The sequence below is a fragment of the Pempheris klunzingeri genome, chromosome 4 (genome assembly GCF_042242105.1).
Source record: "Pempheris klunzingeri isolate RE-2024b chromosome 4, fPemKlu1.hap1, whole genome shotgun sequence".
Lineage (NCBI taxonomy): Eukaryota > Metazoa > Chordata > Actinopteri > Acropomatiformes > Pempheridae > Pempheris > Pempheris klunzingeri.
Genome location: NC_092015.1, coordinates 7,217,281 through 7,239,492, shown reverse-complemented (window position 1 = coordinate 7,239,492; position 22,212 = coordinate 7,217,281). Strand labels below are relative to the sequence as shown.

General features: G+C 41.5%; 1 protein-coding gene across 1 annotated transcript in view; it reads left to right on the top strand.

The window, feature by feature from the left end:
- Positions 1–21,033, top strand: part of stard13b (StAR related lipid transfer domain containing 13b) — a 58,201-nt gene extending 37,168 nt beyond the window's left edge. The window contains exons 5-17 of the mRNA XM_070828945.1: positions 11,240–11,311; positions 12,472–12,553; positions 14,453–14,516; positions 15,508–16,871; positions 16,990–17,160; positions 17,426–17,585; positions 17,813–18,011; positions 18,218–18,431; positions 18,850–18,964; positions 19,067–19,288; positions 19,465–19,682; positions 19,778–19,954; positions 20,143–21,033. Of these exons, the coding sequence (XP_070685046.1) occupies positions 11,240–11,311; positions 12,472–12,553; positions 14,453–14,516; positions 15,508–16,871; positions 16,990–17,160; positions 17,426–17,585; positions 17,813–18,011; positions 18,218–18,431; positions 18,850–18,964; positions 19,067–19,288; positions 19,465–19,682; positions 19,778–19,954; positions 20,143–20,260 (3,176 nt within the window). The 3' untranslated portion in view covers positions 20,261–21,033. The remainder of the gene's footprint in view (positions 1–11,239; positions 11,312–12,471; positions 12,554–14,452; positions 14,517–15,507; positions 16,872–16,989; positions 17,161–17,425; positions 17,586–17,812; positions 18,012–18,217; positions 18,432–18,849; positions 18,965–19,066; positions 19,289–19,464; positions 19,683–19,777; positions 19,955–20,142) is intronic.
- Positions 21,034–22,212: the final 1,179 nt, after the last annotated feature.

Sequence of the window (22,212 nt, the reverse complement as noted above, 5' to 3'; positions counted from 1 at the left end):
GTATATTTTTTGCTGCAGTTTCTATTTTACTGGCAAAATGTTTGTCATATCAACACTAACTGCTTCATGTCACGGTCAAGAGACAGTTAATGCCAAAGTTTTAATATTGTGAAACACTGAAGTGCACTTTATGAGCAGACAAACCCCACTTTGGGAAGAGCAAAAAGGTTCTGAGCAGGATAATAGTGTATAATGCGTACACACAGGAACACTCCAGCTTGTTAAGAGGACAAGCTCTACCCCTCTTCCTCTGACTAGTAGGTGGATAATTGTTAGAAACTCGCTTTGAAAAGGGGTTTGCTTTGTTCGGTCTTTTGAGAAGTTGTAACGGTAAAAAAAGACTCTTCAAGGTGAGGAATCTTGTCAGACTTTGTCCTCTCCCACTCAGGACTCCTCTCTGAAATGCACTGAATTATTCATTAATGGTCTGCTACAATATGTGGCACTTTAGATCATCTGTGTGTGAAACAAATATAACTGCTCCCTCATTCAAATGGAGGTTTGATGATGAGTGAAGATGTTGCCTTACGCATTGTTTACTTAGTACAACGAAGCCACTTAATCTTTTATTCATGAGCCTCTTTGCTTGTAAATGAGATTGTTATGTGATGCAGATTTTGTGTGCTACCTTCAGGGAGTAGTAAATAATACTGTCAGGGAGCCCAAAGCAATTTTGACAATGTGATAAGCTGGTCGTCTACCACTAGTGCTACCATCATTGCACTTCACTTAATTACATCTGTGACGTGTTCTCTTGTTTTGTGTTTAAAGTATATGATTATTTTGCTGGACAGGTACTAAATAGAAAGAAAAGAAGAAGAAAATGTCACATGGGGGTGCACTGGCTTTTGTATACGTTTTATATGTGTATTGGATTTGGGACATACCGATATTTGCATGTTCCCGCTGTGTAATTGCTGCGTGTGTGCATGTGAATAATTATATGAATGTGTGCCCAAGGTGCACAGTATGTGGGATAGGCAGACACTGGAGATGATAAGGCATTTGGAATCATTACTGTTGTATTTATTTTGTAAATCCTAATTCATAAAATCTTTGACATAAGTAGCAACAATTTGTTGTGTGAAATTCTTGAGAATGCCTGTTTAGAATAAACATTGTTTTGACAGGGGGGATATGCACCCATACACAATCATACACAAACAAAGCCTAACATTTTATCTCAGATGCATCCCCATATATCTGATTTGTCTACAGCTCTGAGAGGTGATTAATGTACTGTGCTTATTGCCACCCTTTCCAAAGCCAAAATTTACCAGCAGCTGGTAGCCGTTGTAAATTCCCACCCTGCTGATAAAGAGTACATGATTCGAGAGTCTTGTAACGGCCAAGAATAAACTGACTCAATCCAACCAACCTCTGATAAATAAAGGTCACACTTGTAAAGCTCTTGTGTGGATTACCATGCTTTGCCTGTAGGTGGCAGGCTGAGCTGTAAATCTTTCTCCTGTGTGTGAATCAGTGTAGCTCCTACACAGGGAAGCTGACAGCTGCAACATGCGCAGGGTTAATCATTTACCGAGAGGAGATTTCAGAAATGCCTCAGCTGCACTGTAACAGGAACAGAAAGTCACATATTAACAGAGCCATGATGGAAAATTTGTCCAGTTCTAAGGTCATTTACATTCTACAGATTAGGAAATGCTAATTTATTGAAAAAAACCCTACATCCAGATAATACACTAAATATTTTATATTTTCACCCAAACAATCTCCTCTTAATCATACCAGAAACTACAGCAAACTTGCCTTGGATAAACTAAGCATGTAATGCAATTTTTAAGCTTACATTTACATTTCATGAACTTGTGTTTTACAAAAGGATGCAGATGTCCACATCTGCTCATTAAAACATTTTTTGTACAAATGAATGAAGACAGTATAGATTACTGACAGATGATGTGAAACATGCTCCAAATTCATTTGTATTGATCAAATAACTGCTGTGTTTGAAAAGCACATTACAGACAGTGAGACAGTGGGTATCATGCCTAACATGTATTGGACAGTGTTAATCTAAGTACTTTTTCCCCTCATCTGCATGGAAACCATACAGTCTTTGGTGGAAACCATGACAGAGTTCAGCGCTTGGCCGCCCTCCTGTGGTAGAAATGTACATTATTTGTCATTAACTGGAAAAACTGACAAGAGGAGCAAAGGCAGCATGCATCCAGACCAGAGACAGTCAGCCGCTGTCCCTTCACTTTATAGGCCTCTCAGCCAGGGAGTGACTCTCTGAACACAGCCTGTCATTGATGGCCACGCATGACAAATGGTCCTACATTTTCTGTCAGTGCTCTGTGTGTGTGTGAGAGAGAGAGAGACTCTGAACGCTCTGATAAAGCAGAACAATCACTTAGCTCTTTCAATGGGCAGCATTCTTGATAAGGTATGCCGCACCTCATCATGCACAGCAGCACTTTCTGACAGCATCATCATCTCTGCTGCGACTCACAAGTCTGTCGCATGAGTGCTGCGAGGCTCCTGAGGCAGTCTTGTGGCCGTTTGCTTTGATGTTGTTAATTAGGACCAGCGTCCCTAGGGATGATTCCATGCTTTTATTGTGGAGGTCCTGAGAGGGCTTTCTCACGGTAGGGGCCCTTGTTCTGACATTGGCCCCCTCTCTACCCTCTGACTCTCAGGCCATTCTCAGAGAAGGAGGGAACCCCATGTAGTCCCCTCTGGGATCCAGTCCAAATGAGAGGGAGGTGGACCTAATGAAGCTCTGTAGGATTCAACTTCTGAGGAGTTTCTTCTGGATGCTTTTCTTTTCCCTCTTTTACCCGTATCCTGTACTTAACAGAGCTGTGGTCGCACATGAGACCTCATTTGTTAGTTTTCAGATTTTCTGTTCTCATTAGCATCTGCTAAACTTACAGAAGTTTCAGCTTGAGGTCTTTCATCTTTAATTTGTGTAGATGTCAGGACTTACTGAGCATGTGTCGATAACTTTCCAGTAAATCTTTTTTTTTCATGTTTGAGTTGAGATTTTGGGTCAGCTGGCAAAGTGTTTGTCAGTAATTCACAGTTATCCCCCTTTAGTTGTGTTACACGGCGCTCTCGGAAAACCAAATTACAGTGTTTATAAAGGCTATCACAGGGAAGGAAGAATTACAGCCACACAACTGTATATTATGAGTAGGAAAACAGCATGACAAGGTAAGGCATGCAGCCTACTGTACATGAAACAAGACATGCATGGACTGCAAATCTGCGAAAAGACAAATGAAAAAGCTCAGATCAGATCTTCAAGGGGATGTTAGTGGATGGAAAACAGAGCTGGGGGATATTCAGGGAGGCCCAAAGCTGAACTTTCCCATTCTAAAGTGTGTTTCTAAGCCTTACATCTGGACCCAAGGCAGCACACATGCCCACAGGTACAATGCTGTTACACCAGACTGTCTTACTGTTTATATTCTTTCTGGGAAGATTTGTCATGCTGTTATTAACTTTGAGGAGCTCACTCTATAATAAAAAACTATTTTGGAATGAGGACCAAAAACAACACGGAGATAAGAATGGCTATTTGGCTAAAATCACAATTCCTGAGAGAAGAAAACTGTTGAGTATCAGCATAGATGGCTAGACCTTGATGTGTATTATCACTGACCCGCCTGCATTATTCATCCCTCACAGAGTTATTTATTTATCTGTGTATAAAGCAAATAACTTCAATTGAACAACTTGCACAATGATTATTCAGCAAAGATCAACACAGGGTTGAAGAAATAGTTGAGGGTTTTAGGGAGGTATGCCAGGATGAAATGAGAAAGGAAATCTCCAAAAGCCAAAGTTGATGTTTTTATCACCAAAGAAAGCAAATCTTTCATAAAGGCCTCCAAGATTGGTGCCAAAACACTTACATGCGTGGGAACATGGCCGCTGTTCAGTGTCTGGAAGTGTTTAGCTTGTGCATTGTGCCTTGGCAGTGGCTGCAGTATGTATTTCACAGAAAGTTCTACTGATTGATTCCTACTCTGCTCAGGGTTGATGGCAGTAGAGCGGAGGGGCTTCGATATCTGGAAATGGCTGAGATGCCTCCTCCTTCCTAGAGGTTTGGGGGTCAGAGGCCCCTTTTCTAGTAAAGGTCACTTCTCTTGAAATGTCTGCTGGAACTCATATGCCAAAATATCCTGTAATGTGGAAGAAAAGAGGAAGAAGAGCACCTGTCTGTGAAGCCGGAGCACACTCGACACTTCGCTTGGCTTGTTGGCTGCTTGCTGAATAACCCTGGGGCATCAACACGTGGTTGTTAGAACATTTTCTCAAAACTGACTGAATGGGAAATATTGTAGCGAGTTGGATGAAAACAGTGCAAAGCTAACAGTTTGAATTTTGAAGCCTTGGCTTGTACAGAGGCCAAGCAGCCCCCTCTTCTGACTGTGACTCCCAACCAGGTTCAGTGGGCTGTCGTTGTGCAGTTCGGTTCCTCTATGATAATCCTTCCTCTCTCTTTCTGACAGGCTGTTGTCTGGTGGCTTGCAACACATATAACCTCTGTTTTGGAAACAACTTGAAGTGATTTTCCATACGGCATCATGCTGACCCCACATTAGTTTTAACTGTTTAACCCTCCTCCAAGCAGTCATCCATTCTTGCAGCACTGTGTGAAAGAAATGAATCAGCTTCTGGCTTTACTATGACACTACTAGTAATTGACACTGCACAGGAAAAAGGGGAATGTGAATGAACGTCTAGGTATTTTAATGTTGTCACTGTGCGCTGTGCAAAAGCTGTGGCTGGTATTTCCAGACCTAAGAGAGAGAGAGACACACAAAAGGGAGACAGACAGAGAAAGAGGGAGAGTTGATGGGTTGTTACCCCTGAAGATGAAAGAACCTTCTCTCTGGGTGTCCTTCAGAGGTGAAGGAGAGTGTTACCACAGCTGTGCTGCTCTTGTTTAAATTCAATACAGGACCCCAAGAGAAAAACACTGCTCAGATGACTTTTGACCCAGCAGGCTTTGGCAATGGTCAACAACAGCAGCTCCCTAGCTCACATAGTCATGTTATTTACTCTCAGAATCAATAAGCTCTTGCTGTGAGTGTGTCTGTCTGCTGTGAAGTGAAAGGTGGACCTGAGTCTTTTCACCAGACGAGTATTGTTAAAAATGACTGAGATTGTCAAACCTCTGTGTTTATAATTAAAACATGCATCTGTGATCGTCATTGGACAGAGTGGAATTTTTACTGAAGAGCAAATGATGATGATTTATTGAAAAGGTTGATCTTTAAAAAATGAAATGAGTTGTGGATGTGGTGAAACCCTGACCTACACCGGTTCAGAATGCTAATGCCTCCTTGGCACTGGCTTTTCATGGGCTGGCACTGTGTTTGTCCTCAAGTCCCCGTCCTCCAGGAGGCATTGTTGTCGGCTTTGTATGTCCACTTGTTACTGGAGACCTGTGCTCCACTGAAAGGAACTCTCCACAGGTCACCGTGGACCACAGGGCAAAAGCAGGCCCAGGATTTGCTAGCTCATTTGTATTTGAGGAAATTTTGTTTTGTTGTCTTAGCAACGCAGCCTGGAGCTGATCATTTTAAACCTGCATCCCATGTCGACTGCAGGATAACAGGTCCCCTGTGTGCCCCACGGGATCAAATGAGGGGGCTGGGAGTCCACGGGTGATTCAACGCAGGCTCTCTGTAATTACTCGCCTTGCGGAGACCAGCCAGCTCATGTGCCAATCACCCCAAGAATAAAGTCACACCAACAAAGGCACTGTGTTGTTACTCACCTTTCTAGGGAGATAATCTCTTAGATTTGGCTCTTGTCCTTTGTCTCAACACCTTGTCTGCGTAAAGACAATGAGAATGCTGTGAACTGAAGATGTGTTGTGATATTAGTAAGGGGCACCTCCTGTTACGCTGATGATTGTGGCATATTGTGTTGAGGATGTTGGAGTCTGAGGGACATGTAGAGCTTAATTAAAACCTACTCTTGAAAATAGGCAGGCTTTATTCCCACGACATTAAGTGAACTACATGGGGCAGCGCAGTATTAATCTACCTTGTGCATTTCCAGCATTCCCCTTAGAGGACCTGAACTTTTAAAAACTCTTATGAACAGATCTCTTGTGCCACCTGCATCAACAATCATTGTGTCCGTCTTTCATTGTTGTTTGTGCTTCCTTCTTGTCTCCTTATGTACAATTGCAAACTGTGAGGCAGAAGGAAATGTTAGGCTATTTTGGGCATGAAGCATCAGATGTTGTGGTTTTTGGTCAGACTACAAGAGGGGGCAGTGTGTTTCCCCTGGCTGTCTGTCTAGCCTTACTTTTACAGTAACCCTGACTGCTCACTGTGAGTGGGTGTCTGTATGCAATTAGCATCATAAAGGGGAAGAGAGGCCTCTCCTTCATGCCTCCCAGCGTGACGACACCTCTAGGCCAGCCAGCTCAGTAGTGGAATCTTTTTTTTTCCATATTGCTGGCTCTCTTCTTTCTCCAGGTGTTTCTGATACAGACAATCTCAGCGCTCAGTTTTAGTCTGTGTGTTTTTTGACTGATATATTCGGCTGGCTTGTCTGGCTGATTCATTCAGTGCGGTGTGGGGGAGGAATGGACAGGCACATTTGTAAGGGTCTGCTCAGTTTGTGCTTATACATTTAAGCAGTTTGTCTTAGAGGGCTTTTAAAGTGTTTTTATTGCTAAATGGTTTAGGTGACTAAAGTGGACTGCCCACGTCATTCTGTCTATGCTTGCAGCTTTGTACCCAGTCCTGGCCCCAGTAGGTTAGAAGAGTTGTGTTTTACAAGAGGAAATGGCAGAAACATCACGAAGAGACAGGCACAGTAAAAGCGGCCTACATATGGAAATCTACTTACGCTATAGGAAATTATGGATAGATGTGATATCCTTGAGTAATCATGGTGCTAGGGCAAACCCCTATAATTGAAAGTGCTGGTCATTTTATCAGCACATTTAAATTAATAGATTTTCCTTATACATCATATATTTTTGTAATGTCACCTTTTATAATATAATGTAAACTTGGGCTGTTAACATGACAGCAGGTTTGCAGATATAAATGATATCTTCTTAAACAGACTGACTCTGGTCATTTCTGTGCATATGGCTCTTTGCCAAATAGGGGAAGTAGTCACTGTAGGAACATTAAGATTACCAGCTCACCATATGTATTCACATGGCAGACCCACACACTGTATCTACTCTGGGATTAGATTTATGATGGATTAACTGCCTATATGCTTTTTTTTTCAATTTAATTTAATTTTTTCTCTTTTCTATTCTTCTTAACCTAACCCCATAATAATCTTCATTATAAGCTTGGATAGATGGTGAAACTCAAAATGTTTGAGAGTCTTTTAGATTTTGTTTCAGATAAGAAATGAGTCATTTAAACATTTATAATATTATACGTATTCACAATTAGTCACTATTTCTTTGCAATCTGTTTTCTTTTATTCATTATGTTAAAGGAAATCTTTTCAGGTATTCTGAAGAAAAATCAACTAATTCTTTGTTTTGTGTCACAGCACCACTGTTGCTGTCTCAGATGACACAGATCACACAATTCCACTCATTCACTGATTTGCGCAGACAAAGAGGCTGACACTGAGGTGAAACAGACTAATATATCACTGTGATGATGTTAGCGCGGAGTCTTGTGAGCTGAGTGCCTCAGCATGATTCACTGCTGCTGATTGCTGACAGTTTATGTCATGGTTTTCCCCCCGCTTCAGCTGCCTACGTTTTTTCCATTTCATTGACCTGCTGGAACAACATCTGGACTCTACCAAACCCCACTTCCCTTTTGTTTGTTTAAATAAAATATTTCCCACAGCGTTAACACTTCTTGGATGAAATTTTGAAAGACTGTAAAAGCTGACATAATGTAATCTGACCAAAATTACAAAAACATAGACATGTACCAGGAAATGGTAGTACATTTTTAATGTTTTAAAAACTGTGTCTTGAAATACAAGAAGAGTCCCAGAATTCAGAGGCAATGCTCGCTGTTTGGCTGCAGCTTAGATCTTTGCCAAAAATGTGCTGAGTGGGGTATAAAAGAGTTGTCGTGGGCAGAGCTGGGTAGGAGGGTCGGGTACAAGAAGCTGAGGGAGGAGGGAGAGGGGGTGAACATTAGGGAGCCTGCCACAGAAAGGGGTGGGTTGAAGGAGAGATTTAGTATCGGGACAGGCACATGGTGGTTGGGGGTAGATGGAAAGAGAAAGGGGAAAGAGGGAGCAGTGGATCTGAGTTCAAACTACAAGCTGTGTTCAGAGAGAGAGCAGGAATGTGGCTCAGCGTGGGAATAAGGATGCTCTGACACGTCGAGAGACACTCTTAAGTCTTGACGGATATATGAACCACTCTCTCTGTATGATGAAAGTATCCCGTAAGTACACAGTAATTTGTTACCGGAAATAAACTATGGTGTTCGTTGATTGAAGGATTTTGGAGAGTAGGCATATCAAGGCTGGTGCTTCAGTCATGTTGATGTCTTGTTTTCTATTCAAAGCAAGTCTGGATGAATGAATCTGTTTTTTTTTTTCCAGAAGAGTATGAAAGGAAGAAGATTATTGTTAGTCACAAAACATTGCAGTCAGGCAGATGCAGCTCAAGACAAAACAAAGCCTATCACAAAAAAACCCTTAAAAGTTTTCACACGTGTAGTTGGCTGTAAATATTGTGTAAGAGGTGGAATGCGAACGAAGCTTTAAAACTTTCTAATTTGGCCACAGCTTGTGTCTGCTCAGCCCAAGCCCTGTGCAAGTGTGACATATCTTTTCCTGCGGCGCATCATAACATATCATTACATAACCGATGCTCTTGATTGTGAACGTTGCATAAAATGAGTTGTAAAAGAAGGAGTTGCCCTTGCCACAGATGCTTTAGTTGTGCACAGCCTTTTGACTTTCTGGGCCATTATGTGACAGCCAAACTGGGTTTCATCTCTATGTGAGACTGTAATTTTATACTGTACACAGTTTTAAAGCTGTTGGTTGTGGAGAGTAGAGCAAACACAAGTTCTCATTCATTGGCATGATGCCCGTCCCAGCCTTTTATCCACAAGAGATTTCCTTAGAGAGAGGATGAGAGGACAGAATGTCTCGGTATCGTGTTACAGAATGCCAAACAGAGAGGAATTCCCAGCTCATGTTACTTGCTCCCAGTGGTCCAACCTGTGGCTGTGGGACACAAGAGGACCTGGCAGCGCTTTCACTATGTGCTGCAGTTGAATAATATAGACCTGATATTATCCACCTGGGAGGGAAGTCTAGTTGAACAGAAAGCCTTTAGCTCCTGGTGATACAGGTGGGAACAGAGCAGAGTGGCTCCTGGCAGTGCACACATGTTGACTTAACTGCTGGTTGAGGGGGTAAACAGTGGACTTTTTTGTTATCCAAGGACACAGGGAACTGTTAATATTTATTCAGTTGTTGGTCAGTCTGAAGACCAAAGTAAATTTTCCTTGATTTCTCTGTGACACAGACATGAAGCAGCACAGGTGAGTCACGGATCCACAGTTCTGAAAAACAGACGATAGCAGTATCTTCATCACAAGGTTACAGTCGCGGTAATTACACAGTATTGTGTGATGAATGACCGCGGTTCATGTTTCAGTTGTAGTGTGACAGGCACAGACAGGGAGTGGAACTGAGACCTTAGATGTGTGATGGGAGAGGTGTTTGTTACCCATGGCTGCAGCTTATGTGCTAAGTTTTCTTGGATGTGATGTTTATGCTCTTAAAAATTCTTTACATTATGGAAAACTGGCTAAATCTCAGGTATGTGTGTGTGTGTGTGTGTGTGTGAGAGACTGAGAGGCAGCAGGAAATGTATTAGCTTGTGGCATTTAAAGAAGTGCGGGTAAGAATAACGTCTATATATGTTAAAAGTATGCGCTTTATAATTTTATGTTGAATGATTTATGGTATTTACCATTATGGTTTCTAATCCTCGATAATGTAGCTGTGAGTGATTGACTTTGGGTTGTAAGTAATGGAAATAATTGCTTGTGTATTTTGTTGCAGAATGCCCTACTTGTATGTTTTTAGCAATTAATCTATTAACTATTTTCTTGATCAATCGATTCATTGTTTTGTCACTAAAACATGAGAAAACAGTAAATGTCCACCACAGCCCTCCAGAGCCAGAGGTTTTCTAGCAAACAGTTAAAAACCCAAAGAAATGTACCTTTTTGCAGAACACAGCAGATAATCACATTTGTAACTGGAATGGAGTGAATTACCTCAACATTTAATCAATGATGGAAATTGTTCCTCATAATTACGGACTAATCATTTCAGCTCTATTTTTGTTAGACTAAAGTGAAGGAATACTGTCTCTAGATATATTTAAGGAGCAAACTTTAAAAGAATTTTAGGTGAAATATAATGTTTATGGGTCTCTTCCTCATTCTGTTGCTTTTATTTAGTTTCTAACTTTACTTATACGTTTAAACATAACATATACTTTATTTAATATAACAATATTTTCTTTCTTAATGCAAAGATGGCTGTGGACTTTAGCACGGGTGTGTCGGAGAGTATGTCTCACCGAGGCGGTAAATGGCACCCAACTATATTAGCATTAATAGAAAGGTGCCAACGGTCTGTTTCCTCTCCTTGTCATCAGCGTCTCTGAAGCCTGCAGGCGGCTCACTCTGTAAATCAGCAGGACCAACATGTGGTCCTGACTGCTGGGGTCACTGGTTTATCAAGAAGTTGGCGTGATACTGACGGTCACTGACGGCTCTGATTAAGATTATTTTTTACCTGTATCATTCTTTTAACTTTGTTGTTGTCTTAAAATGGGTTATTTCTCTTTAAACATGTGGTTTATATATGATAGTATCTCTGGCTCAACAGTGTCTTTTTGCTTATTTAACCTTCTTTTTAAGTCTTTGGTATGTTATGTCATATATGTTGTTTTAAAAGTAAAAATACATATGATTATGTAAGGTCCCATGTTGTCTCGTGTGAGTGAGCTGGGATACCTCCGACCCAGACAGACTGCCTGGCGGGGTCATCATCACATCCGCGCTGTCTCTGAATAATAATAAGGGGGTTTCAGTTTGAGAATCCACATCTGTCCATCTGCAAAGCTACTGTGTTTGTAGGACATCAGGTGCACAGGGGTTTTACTGCTTTGGTTAATGCTGCAATGGTTTTGTCAAAATGAAAATGACTTAATGGGGCTGAGTTACATTTTTCATCCTTCTTTAAAAACATATATTTTCTTGTGTTTCAGAAATTGAAGCGAAAGAGGCGTGTGACTGGCTGCGGGCAGCAGGATTTCCCCAGTATGCTCAGCTCTTCGAAGGTAATAAAAGCACTCAGAAAACTCCTACACACATTCATCACAAAGAGGGGAAATGTTTGGTTAAAAGATAGAGATAAATGAAGTAGCACATCAATAAAAAAGACTCTGTAAAAAAACCAAAAATGGCATTTTCATTTTAGCTTTTTCATACCTGTTATGAAACAGAACACTGTTTTAGCTTTCATGTGGGCTTTTTAAGATGATGTGTGAATAATGGCGCACAGTGTCATCTGGTCTGTTGCGCTTGTCCCCAACACTGTACACAAAACCATGTATTCACGGGCTGCATAGTGAGTCTCATTTACACAACTGTCCTCAGGAAGCCCCGGAGCAAGGGCTCCAGTTGGATCCCCAGACACCACAAAACAAGCGGAACATCGGCTGCTTTTAAAGTCTAATCTTTTCCGAGCTACGGTTACGACATAAACTTGTCTTCTGTGCTTAGAGACTGAAGTCATGGGAAGAAATTGGTTTTATCAGAGCTTGAAGTAGCTCTACTCCTTCAGATCTTTGTGCTGGGGCCAGACTTTTGATGAGCTTTGCAGCAATATATTTGTTTGCTGACAGCTTGAAGATAGTTGTAACAGAGCTCAAGAAATGTGCACTGATAGTGGCTGTCGGAATGCAAAGCAGATAACCTGATCCTCATGTATCATATCAGGCTCATGCATTAGAATTGACATTAGAGTGAATGAAATTAAATCCCTAATTAGGATGTAATCATGTTTCATAGCCTACAGTAGATCTGAATGTTTGCCCCCTTAAAGAACAGACTGAGCCTTGTTGTGGTCATAGCGTTCACTGCTGCTCCTGCTTTTCATAAAAAGTTAACGACTTCTCATGAATGTGGTGGAATGTTAGATTCTGAGGGTCTGGATTCAGTCTCTTAAGTTATGTAAGAGGAGGCCCATACCCAGAGCAAGACGTAATTCCTGCACAAGCCTGAGCGCTGTTATTTGGGCACATTCTGTCTCTTCTCATTACCATCGCATACAAAACAAGTTTGATGGTCTCCCAGCCTTCAATGTACTTTGGAAAGAATGTGGTTTCCAGATCTTTCTTTCCATTCATCCTGTCCATGAACAGTGTCTAAAAGAACTGCTGAAATATCAAATCAAATTTCAACACTCTCTGTTTTCTTCCATTTTTCTTTCCTTCAGATTCCCAGTTCCCCATTGACATTACTCCTGTGAAAAGAGATCATGACTTTCTGGACAAAGATCTTGTGGAACCTCTGTGCAGGTAACCAGATGTTTGATTGACACTGGAAACACGGTGGCTCATCCATTAGTCAGTGCCATAAATAATTTCCTTGCCTGAAGGAAGTGTAACTATGTGAGAATGCTTGAAGTAAAAACTCATCTCACATCTCATGATGGCAAAAGTATAATGTTATGTCAGTTTTATGTTTGGCTTTATCCTGGCTATAAAAGCTGAATTTTCCACACCCCATTTATTTGATTTATTGAATCAGTACGTACAGATCTTCATCTGTCGGGACTGAAGTCTTAGACTGACATACTGGTTTAATAAACACTTTAACTGCAAGCGCATTAGCACAATATCTTATTTTCTCTGTGATATAACTACATGAGAAATACTGGATGTGTGTGTTTTTTCCCCAATTAGCCAGACAGTATTAAGAAGATAAAAGTGCACTAAGCCCACAACTGGTGGCTCCACATCACTCCCTTGTAGGGGAAGGTAGGGGAAGGTTTTCTCAAGCCAAAAAAAAAAACGGCACTTCAGTTACCACGGTTACCATGGCAACCACCCCGAGAGGGGAGCAGGAGGCGCATGAGGGTTTCCTCGAACAGCTCAATATACTGTGACTGACTCTAAACAACCCTAAAGCAACTCATCTAAATTCCAAACTAGCCACGGGATAAATAGAAGACAATTGGAAACAGTTCCACCTCCAGCGTGATTTTGCCTTTGACTTCCCAGTATCTCTATGGTAACATAAGGATGGCTTTGTTGTCAGTTACGCCATCACAGCCTAGTGTGCAAATATAAAAATCACCCTACAAACTGTGGATGTCTTTGATATAACTGAAACTGATAGATATTTCATGTATGCGATTGCTCTCCCTGATCCCTGGCTAAGCAGCCTCCTATTTTAGCAACCGCATTCAAAGCTCTTTAGGCATGTGGAATAAAGGGCCCCCAGCTTAGAAATCCTCTCTTCGGTTGGGTCCCACTATCTACAGTAACAATCATGAGAACTTTTTGTTTGGCTAACCCCTATCATCCGCAGCACTGGGGGATAGTTTCAGTCTCAATCTGAAGCCATTTGCCGTCACAGAACAATACTGTCGATCTGTAAAAAGCCTTTTAGAAATATCTGGAGCTGTAAAAGCTTGTGATTATCATACCACAAATGAGTTCCTTTTTGTCTAAAGCCGAGGCACAGTGAGCTAGAGTGTATTTTGTCATGCTTTATGCTATTGTTGGTCTATGTACAGTTTTTATGGCTGTTCCTTTATATATCCCAGTTTGCACACCCGCTAAACCTCTAATCACCAAGCCCAAGGCTCCAAGCCGGGTTGATTACAAATATTAAAAATGTTTCATTGCTTCTCACAGAGACTTTTGGAAAACTGAGTTCAAGACAATATTACATTATATTTCCATTTGCATTGTATTTCAGAGGCAAAGCTTTGGTGTTAATGTAAGCCTCGTCAGACACAACTGAAATCACCCAACAAAGTTCAGAAAGAATCAAATGTGCATGATGCCATCAAAAACTGGTGCATCTGTAGATAAGTAACAATTAAAAATTACTATTTTGAATGCCTTGGGCTGAAATTAGAGCTGAAATGTGGCTGATACATCAGTTTACTTTTCTTCCAACTACTGCACACCACCTTTCAAGTCACAATCACTCAGATCCAATGCTGAGAGAGAGAGAACAGAGCAAGTGACAATTACCGGTGTTTATTAGATTCAGGATATTGTGGCATGGACAAAGTGAATTTCCCTCTGGGTCTGGTTGTGCATCCAGACCACAAGCTGATTCGTTTAACACTTAAATAGCAAACAGAATGGGGTTTTATTTCTGGTTGCTCATTAGGAGACTATTCTGGTGCTTCTTCTTGTTTGTTTAGAGCTGTTTTCATTCTCGGGCCATTTTTCTTTCAGGCGACTCAACACCTTGAACAAGTGTGCCTCTATGAAACTTGATGTGAACCTTCCGAAGAAGAAAGTAAGTGACTCTAGATTATGAGCTTTATCATCAAAATGATGCTTCTGCTGTCTTTGACATCTTGAACACTCCCCAAATGTAATAAAAGTATTGTTTTAAAAACTGATGATTCAGTATAAATAAATAAAAATGTTTAGGCTTAGGTGGATGTCATGCTTTCTGTTTGTGCATAGACTATTTTGAAATATAATACTTTTTATATACCTCTTAGGGTTTGTTTTTTACTCCTCAGAAAGTCTCATGCCTTGACTTGAATGTCATAACTGTCATTTGAAAACTGTAAGAAATACAAGACAAATGTCAATGCCTCCATAAGAAATGGTATTTTCTTACAAAGATTGCCTTAAGTTATGCATTTGCTTCCTGCACCAACATACATATAATCTGGTTTCAACCTTTTAACCTAGATTCTATGATATTTGAGATTGTACCATTGTTGTATTCATGCCTGTTGAGTATGATTGCTTCTTATCTTTCCCCATTTGGAATGTAGCCTGCTGGCTTATATTAATGATATTTTTTCCTGCTCTGGTCTATTTATGGAAAAGTCTTCAACTCAAAGGAATAATTAGTCTGGGGTTATATCATTGTTGGCTGATTATATAATGTTATTAATTCTGAGCAGATACATCCTCTAGCGTTTCCTGCATTCCCTATTTAACTCGTCTTTGTGGCATAGATGATATGTTTGATGCTGTGTATGCCTTATTGTGCAAGCCAGCTAATACTGGGAACATTAAGTTTGAAAAATATGCAACAGCTACATATGCTATTTCCAAGTCAATCTCAGTTTATTGTTTTTCCTGTGCATGGTAATGAGTGGAGGATGTGTATGCATGATCTTTTTGATTTAATTGTATTTATTAGTATTTAATTTGATAGTAGTCTCTTTTGAGAGACCTAAATAGAAAAATGCATTTCTACAAAAAAAATCACCAAATTATATGATGTAGGCCAGAATATTGATAGAACATAATCTGTTTTTCCGTAGAGTGAAGACTCTGATGAAGAAGACCTGTTTGCTATCAGTGACAAATGGACCTTTGAGTGGAGCAGCAGGCGTTGGTCCAGGTTACAGGACATTGACTGTCTGCTGGGAGACCACGGAGAGGGTCAGTCCTCCAGGAACGGCGTGCCTCTGAGAACTACCACCAGCAGCGAGAGTGTTCTGACAGACCTCAGCGAGCCAGAGGTCTCTTCTCTGCACAGTGAGAGCAGTGGGGGCAGCGGTCATAGGGGCCTCAGCACAGAGGACTCTGACTGCTCCACCCGCACCTGCTCAGATTCTGCAGCAATGCCAGACTCTACTTCTCTCACCATGCCTCACATCCCCAAAGAGATTTCTCACTACGGCTCACTACCAGATAAGCACGGCAAGACAAGCCGCATCCGTGCCAAAGACTTTCTGAAGCGGATGGAGACACTGCGCTCCCGAGGAACTCTGGGAAGGGGCCGTAAGATGTTGGTCATCAGCTCTCCAGTGATGCAGCAGGAGGCCCAGGCACTGAAGACGCTCCGTTGTGTCGAGATCATAAATGGAGATGGTGTGGCTCCAGAAACACAGTCCAGCCAAGTTCTGCCGTCCCAGTCCAGTAGTGAGGGTAGCAGCCATTCTAGTGGCAGCACTGTCAGCACACCCAGCCTGAAAGAGCGTAAGCCTCACCGGGCTGACTACAAGCGCAGTGGCATGTACTTGGAGGACATAGACATCTTCTCAGGCACCCAAGTGAATAAAGTTGCAGAACAAAACCGCAGGAATGAATTCTGTTCCTACGAAGACCTGGTGGTCCACATTCCCAAAGACCACAAACCAGGGACCTTCCCCAAAGCGCTGTCCATAGAGAGTCTGTCTCCAACCAATGGTGCCTCTATCAACTGGCATACAGGCAGCATGCACTTGGACTCCCCACTTATTTCATGTAGGAAGGAATCCAGGCCTGTCACCCAGTGCTGCTCCAGAGGCAGCCGCATCAGTGTGTACGATAACGTTCCTGGTTCACATCTGTATGCCAGCACCGGAGACCTGATAGACCTGGAGAAAGAGGACCTCTTCCCGCACTTGGACGATATCTTGCTGCACGTCAATGGTCTACAGCAGATAGTGGACCACTGGTCTAAAAATGTTTTGCCTGTTGGAGAAGGACTGGCGCATGTGGATGGCAAGAGGGAAGATACAGAGGGTCTCCAGTCCTCTAGTCAGATCACTTTAGACTTCGAGGGAAATTCTGTCACAGAAAACCATACCACGCCTAGTTATGGGGACAGAGACGGACTATCACTGGCTGAGACAGAATCAACAAGGCTCAGGGAAAGGAGGGACTCAGGAGTAGGTGCTTCACTCACAAGACCTAATCGGTAAGACTCATGCAACTGAAAGCCCTGAAGTATTTGAAATGACACCAGGTTAAGTCTTCTTTGAACAAAAAGTAAAATGCTTTATTTTTCTTTGCTGTTTCATCTATTATGGCATTAGGTTACGATGGCCCAGCTTTCAGATATCTAATCGCCTAAGTCACTCAGTGGCATCCCTGCAGATTACCAACCAGTCAGCAGGCCAGCTGAGTTTGCTGCAGAAGTTTTCTCTGCTGCGCCTTACAGCAATCATGGAGAAGTACTCCATGTCCAACAAGCATGGCTGGACTTGGTAAGTCTCATTTTAACTTTCAAGATCCACTTTTGGTGTTATTCATGATTATTTACACCCATTCTTTATTAGGGAAAGCACAGCATTTGGCTTAGGCCTTAATGAGTTGCTGTAACCAAATTTCCTTTTAGCTTACATGCTGGTAATGCTATTTCATGTTAAGTAAATGTGTCTGTGCTGTATTTTTTTGGTATTTCTACAGAATAGTCTCCTGTTTAGCCAATAGAGCAAGTTGTCAAACATATTGTGTTGATGTCTCTCCTAGGTCTGTGCCAAAGTTTATGAAGAGAATGAAGGTACCAGACTATAAGGATAAGAATGTGTTCGGAGTGCCTCTCATAGTGCATGTCCAGCGTTCTGGACAACCCTTGCCCCTCGGCCTGCAGCAGGCCCTGCGGTACCTGAGGAGCCAGTGTCTTGACCAGGTCAGCCACAGTACACCCTCACTCATGTTGCATATGACCTGCATTTTCACATATGATGTAACAAATGGTTTGAGTTCATCTAATATGTATAAGGTTTCGGTGCACAATGACTGACACAGGTTGTAGGCACATACAATAGTAGTATAATAACAATGCAGTGAGCGGAACTGCTGTACAATGTAATTGCATATTGCTGTCAGCTGTCAACGTTTCTCCTTTGCTTCCAGGTGGGTCTCTTTCGTAAATCAGGGGTGAAGTCTCGAATTCAAGCTCTTAGGCAGATGAATGAGAGTTCCCCAGACAATGTGAACTATGAGGAACAGTCTGCCTATGATGTGGCTGACATGGTGAAGCAATTCTTCAGGGATCTGCCTGAGCCTTTGCTCACCAGCAAGCTGGGGGAGACTTTTCTCCATATCTATCAATGTAAGAACATAGATCTCTCTTTGCTTTTCTTTTGTCCTACATCAGGTTTTAACTTAATTGTCTCATTTGGTTTTGTTTTAATTTGAAGAACTTAGAATACATTTGGCTGTGTGAGGATACATTTTCAAATCTAGTAAAAGACCTCTGACAGTTCATGAATGTCTGTAAAGCAGAAATAATAGAAATCAATTCTCTCAACTGTGCAGATGTGCCGAAGGACCAAAGGTTGCAAGCTGTCCAGGCAGCCATCATGTTGATGTCAGATGAAAACCGAGAAGTGTTGCAGACGCTGCTCTGTTTCCTCAGTGACGTCACTTCCTCTGTGGAGGAGAACCAGATGACACCCATGAACATCGCTGTGTGCTTGGCCCCCTCCCTCTTTCATCTCAACATACTCAAGAAAGACAATCTCTCACCAAGGTACATTTTGTTTCCTTGTGTCTTCCAGTGTTACAGTTGCCCGCCACTCAGTTCCTAAAAAGCTAATGAACAAGACGTGCATGCGTTCTATTAAGTCCTGCATGATTATCTTCACCTTCCTCCATGAAGATATTAAATGGGTTACAGGGTTTGCTCAGCGCTTGGGGGCATTAGATTATGCTCCTTCTGAACCAGTTTTAACAGTTTAAGGACATGGCACTCTTTTTAAAGCTCAGTCTTTTATGGGACCATGCTGTGTGCAACCAAAGCAAAGCTCTCTAATTTACCACATTGAAATTGTTGCTAAAGGGATCAAAGGGGTTTCCTGCAGAGCGGAGGAAGGGTTTATATACTCTGTGTCGTGGGGATGTTGACCTGGAGACTGGCCTAATAAGGTTTCTCTCACCATAATCCTCAGGGCCATGCAGAAGAAGTACGCCACTGGCAGGCCAGACCAGAAGGATCTAAATGAAAACTTAGCAGCAACACAGGGCCTCGCTCATATGATCATAGAATGCAACCGTCTCTTTGAGGTACAATCTGTAGTTGAGATGATGCAAGAATTTCCAACCAAAATGCTATATCTACAGATCTCCCTCTGTGAGCCTTACCTCATGCTTTTATACCCACATTAGATTCCTCATGAGATGGTTACTCAGTCACGTAATTCATACGTGGAGGCTGACTTGCATGCACCAACAATTGACGAGCTGTGCAAGCAGCTGGAGGATGATGATGGAACATATCAAACCCATATGGAGGGGAGACTTCAGAACCTGCTCAAAGAGGCCAGAGAAAAGTCCAAATACTGGGTGTCCTGCAGCAGCTCGGATAACACAGAGCTCTACTATAAGAAGGTTGGTTGGAGTTCATTTGTTATTTTCATACATTACTTATTAACTCCAAATCATGACAGTGACAACAGAAAATAAATGATGCAAGCACAACATGCACTCCTTGACCCATCAAACATGGATCTGGCATTCAGATCCCCAAGTTAACACGGTGGATTCTGTGTGTGTTTCCCATCCAGGTGGGAGATGGGAACCCTTTGAGACGCTGGCGAGTGTCTGTGGAGGTGGAAGCACCTCCGTCTGTAGTGCTGAATCGTGTGCTGCGAGAGCGCCACCTGTGGGATGTGGACCTGTTGCAGTGGAAAGTATGTGAGACACTGGACAAGCAGACAGAGGTGTTTCAGTACGTCCTCAATCGCATGCCCCCTCATCCAAGCAGGGACTTTGTAGTACTCAGGTGAGTGATGATGATAAGAAAATGCTAAACAACATATTATCCTTTGCTTGGAAGTAGCCATCACTTCTTACTCAATCTCTTTCTGTTTATTCAAGGTCATGGAGGACAGACTTGCCCAAAGGCGCCTGCTCCCTGGTTTCTGTGTCTATAGAACATGAGGATTGTCGTCCTGTTGGAGGGGTACGAGCCATTGTCCTGGAATCCAACTACCTGCTAGAACCCTGCGGCTCAGGAAAGTCCAGACTAACTCATATCTGCAGAGTCGACTTGAAGTAAGTTCAACAAGCATCTTATTAAAAGTAAATTTTTATTAAATTTTTTATTTTATTAAAATTTTCTCACTAACTCACTCAAGAACTACGTTTTTTTTTCCTAATGCTTAGTTGCATTTTTAAGATATTGATTTGAAGCCCCTTGTGTGTGCGTGTTATCATATATTGAAATACTGTTTTGATTTCAGGGGAAGGACTCCAGATTGGTACAACAAAGCCTTTGGTCACCTTTGTGCTGCAGAAGCTGCCAGGATCCGCAACTCCTTTCAGCCACTAATAACAGACGGCCCAGAGACCAAAATCTGAAACTCTTCCAATTGTGTCTGCTCAGCCTTGAGATCAAGATTGAGCCTTTGAGTCATTGCTAACAGGCAGACACAATGCATAGACAGGACCCCAGAACTAAAGCACAGTTTATTCACTTTTTTCCCAGAGTAGAAAGACTCTGAAATTAATTCCTCTGTACTTGCACAATGACAAAAGAGGACATGTTATAGGTGCTGAGTATAATTACTCAATGGGAAATTAATCATCCTGCCAACATCCTTAGAATTAGGATTTTATTTACCTTGATGTTTCTAAACCTCTATATTATGATAATAATTATCTTTAATAATATTGTGTTACTGTTGCTTCAATCTACAATGTCTAGGACATTCAAGCTCTTAATGCTTCTGGGAAGCATGTATATGTTATTCATGTCAGATTTAAAGCTATAATTATTGTGATGTAGACTCAAGTGTCTGTATATATGTGTGTATGAATATACTGTACATGCAAACAAGATGTATATATTGTATATAAGTGAAGGGACAAATAGTACATATGTTAATATCCTATATATTGATTTCACTGTGTAAACCTTCTTGTAATACACATGGTACAAAATTGTAAGCTGGTTTTACTTTGCTTCAGTATTGCCATTTTGGAATGGGTGTAATTTTATTAAACTTTGACCTCCTATGGTTGTGAAAAGAATGACTTAAGGTTTGACTTGATCATACCTGCTTAAGGGTACTGGATTGTGCAGTCAAGTACAAGAGACATCATTTTTTAATAAAACTATCAAAATTGTCAAATGTTTGTATGCACTGATTCTTAATGTTGCTGCCACATCAGTAGTGGAGGTCTACTGACCTGTGAAGGAGTCTAAATACAGTGTCAGTCAGTGATGCTTCTGCAAAAATGTTTACATTCCACAATCATGTACACTGCTCAGATGCCCTGGCTGACATGCAACACAATTCTCCCTGATCTGGGATGAGAGGGACCTCTACTGGCCATTTGAAGGAAACACGTGACTGCAGGCAGTCCACAGGGGAAGATGGACTTACATGGACACTTTATGTCAAGTCAGTGAAAGTCAGCCAAACATAACAGTGTTGCCAAATTAAAAGCAAATGAAGACTGTAAGTAATTTTGTCTGGACTTTCCCTTCAAATTAAATGGAAAAGGAAAGCGTTGGGCTAAACACATAAATCTGGTTTATTGTCCTTATTGTCCACTAGATGGCCTTTTCTGAGCAGCAGAATCTTTATTGTGGCTACAGTCATTCATTTTCCCCAGAGAAAATGAGATTGAGATTAAGTCCCCTTTTTCCACAGGTATTTTATCAATAAGAAATCTAATGGGGAAGCGTCTATGTCAACAGTAATTGAGCAATACTGCTTTAATTGTTGCGGTCTTATGGGATGCCACACTAACAGTATACCCATTTTACCATACCCAGTATTAAAATAGATTGTGGTTGATGGTTTGAAAATTATCACCATCTGGCACCTATTTAAAACCTTACTGAGATTAATGTTCAGGTTGTGGCCGCTCAGACATGATGAATGTAAAAGTATCATTCACTAAAACCATTACTCAATAAAGTGAGATGTGCTGTGTCAGATTACAGAAACGATCATTACACGAACCCCACCGCAAGTCATTGAGTCTGGATCTGCTCTTCTAATTCAGTTCCCTACATATGCTCTTAGTGTGCGAAAGGGAAAGTCAAACCCCCTCCACTGACCTCTATTAAGCGCTGGAAGGGTTTATGGTGCTCATTGAAATGGGGAACAACAAGCCAAACAGAGGGGATGGGAGGATAGAAGGGATTGAGTTCCTGATAGTGATTCCCCACTGACATTAAAAGGACATTATTATGTTATGTTGGAACAACCAAATAATAATATTAAAAAGAACTCAAAGAACAAATACCTTAGGACACAATATCTATAAAACAATCCAGCCTAATTCAATTCAATGTGCAA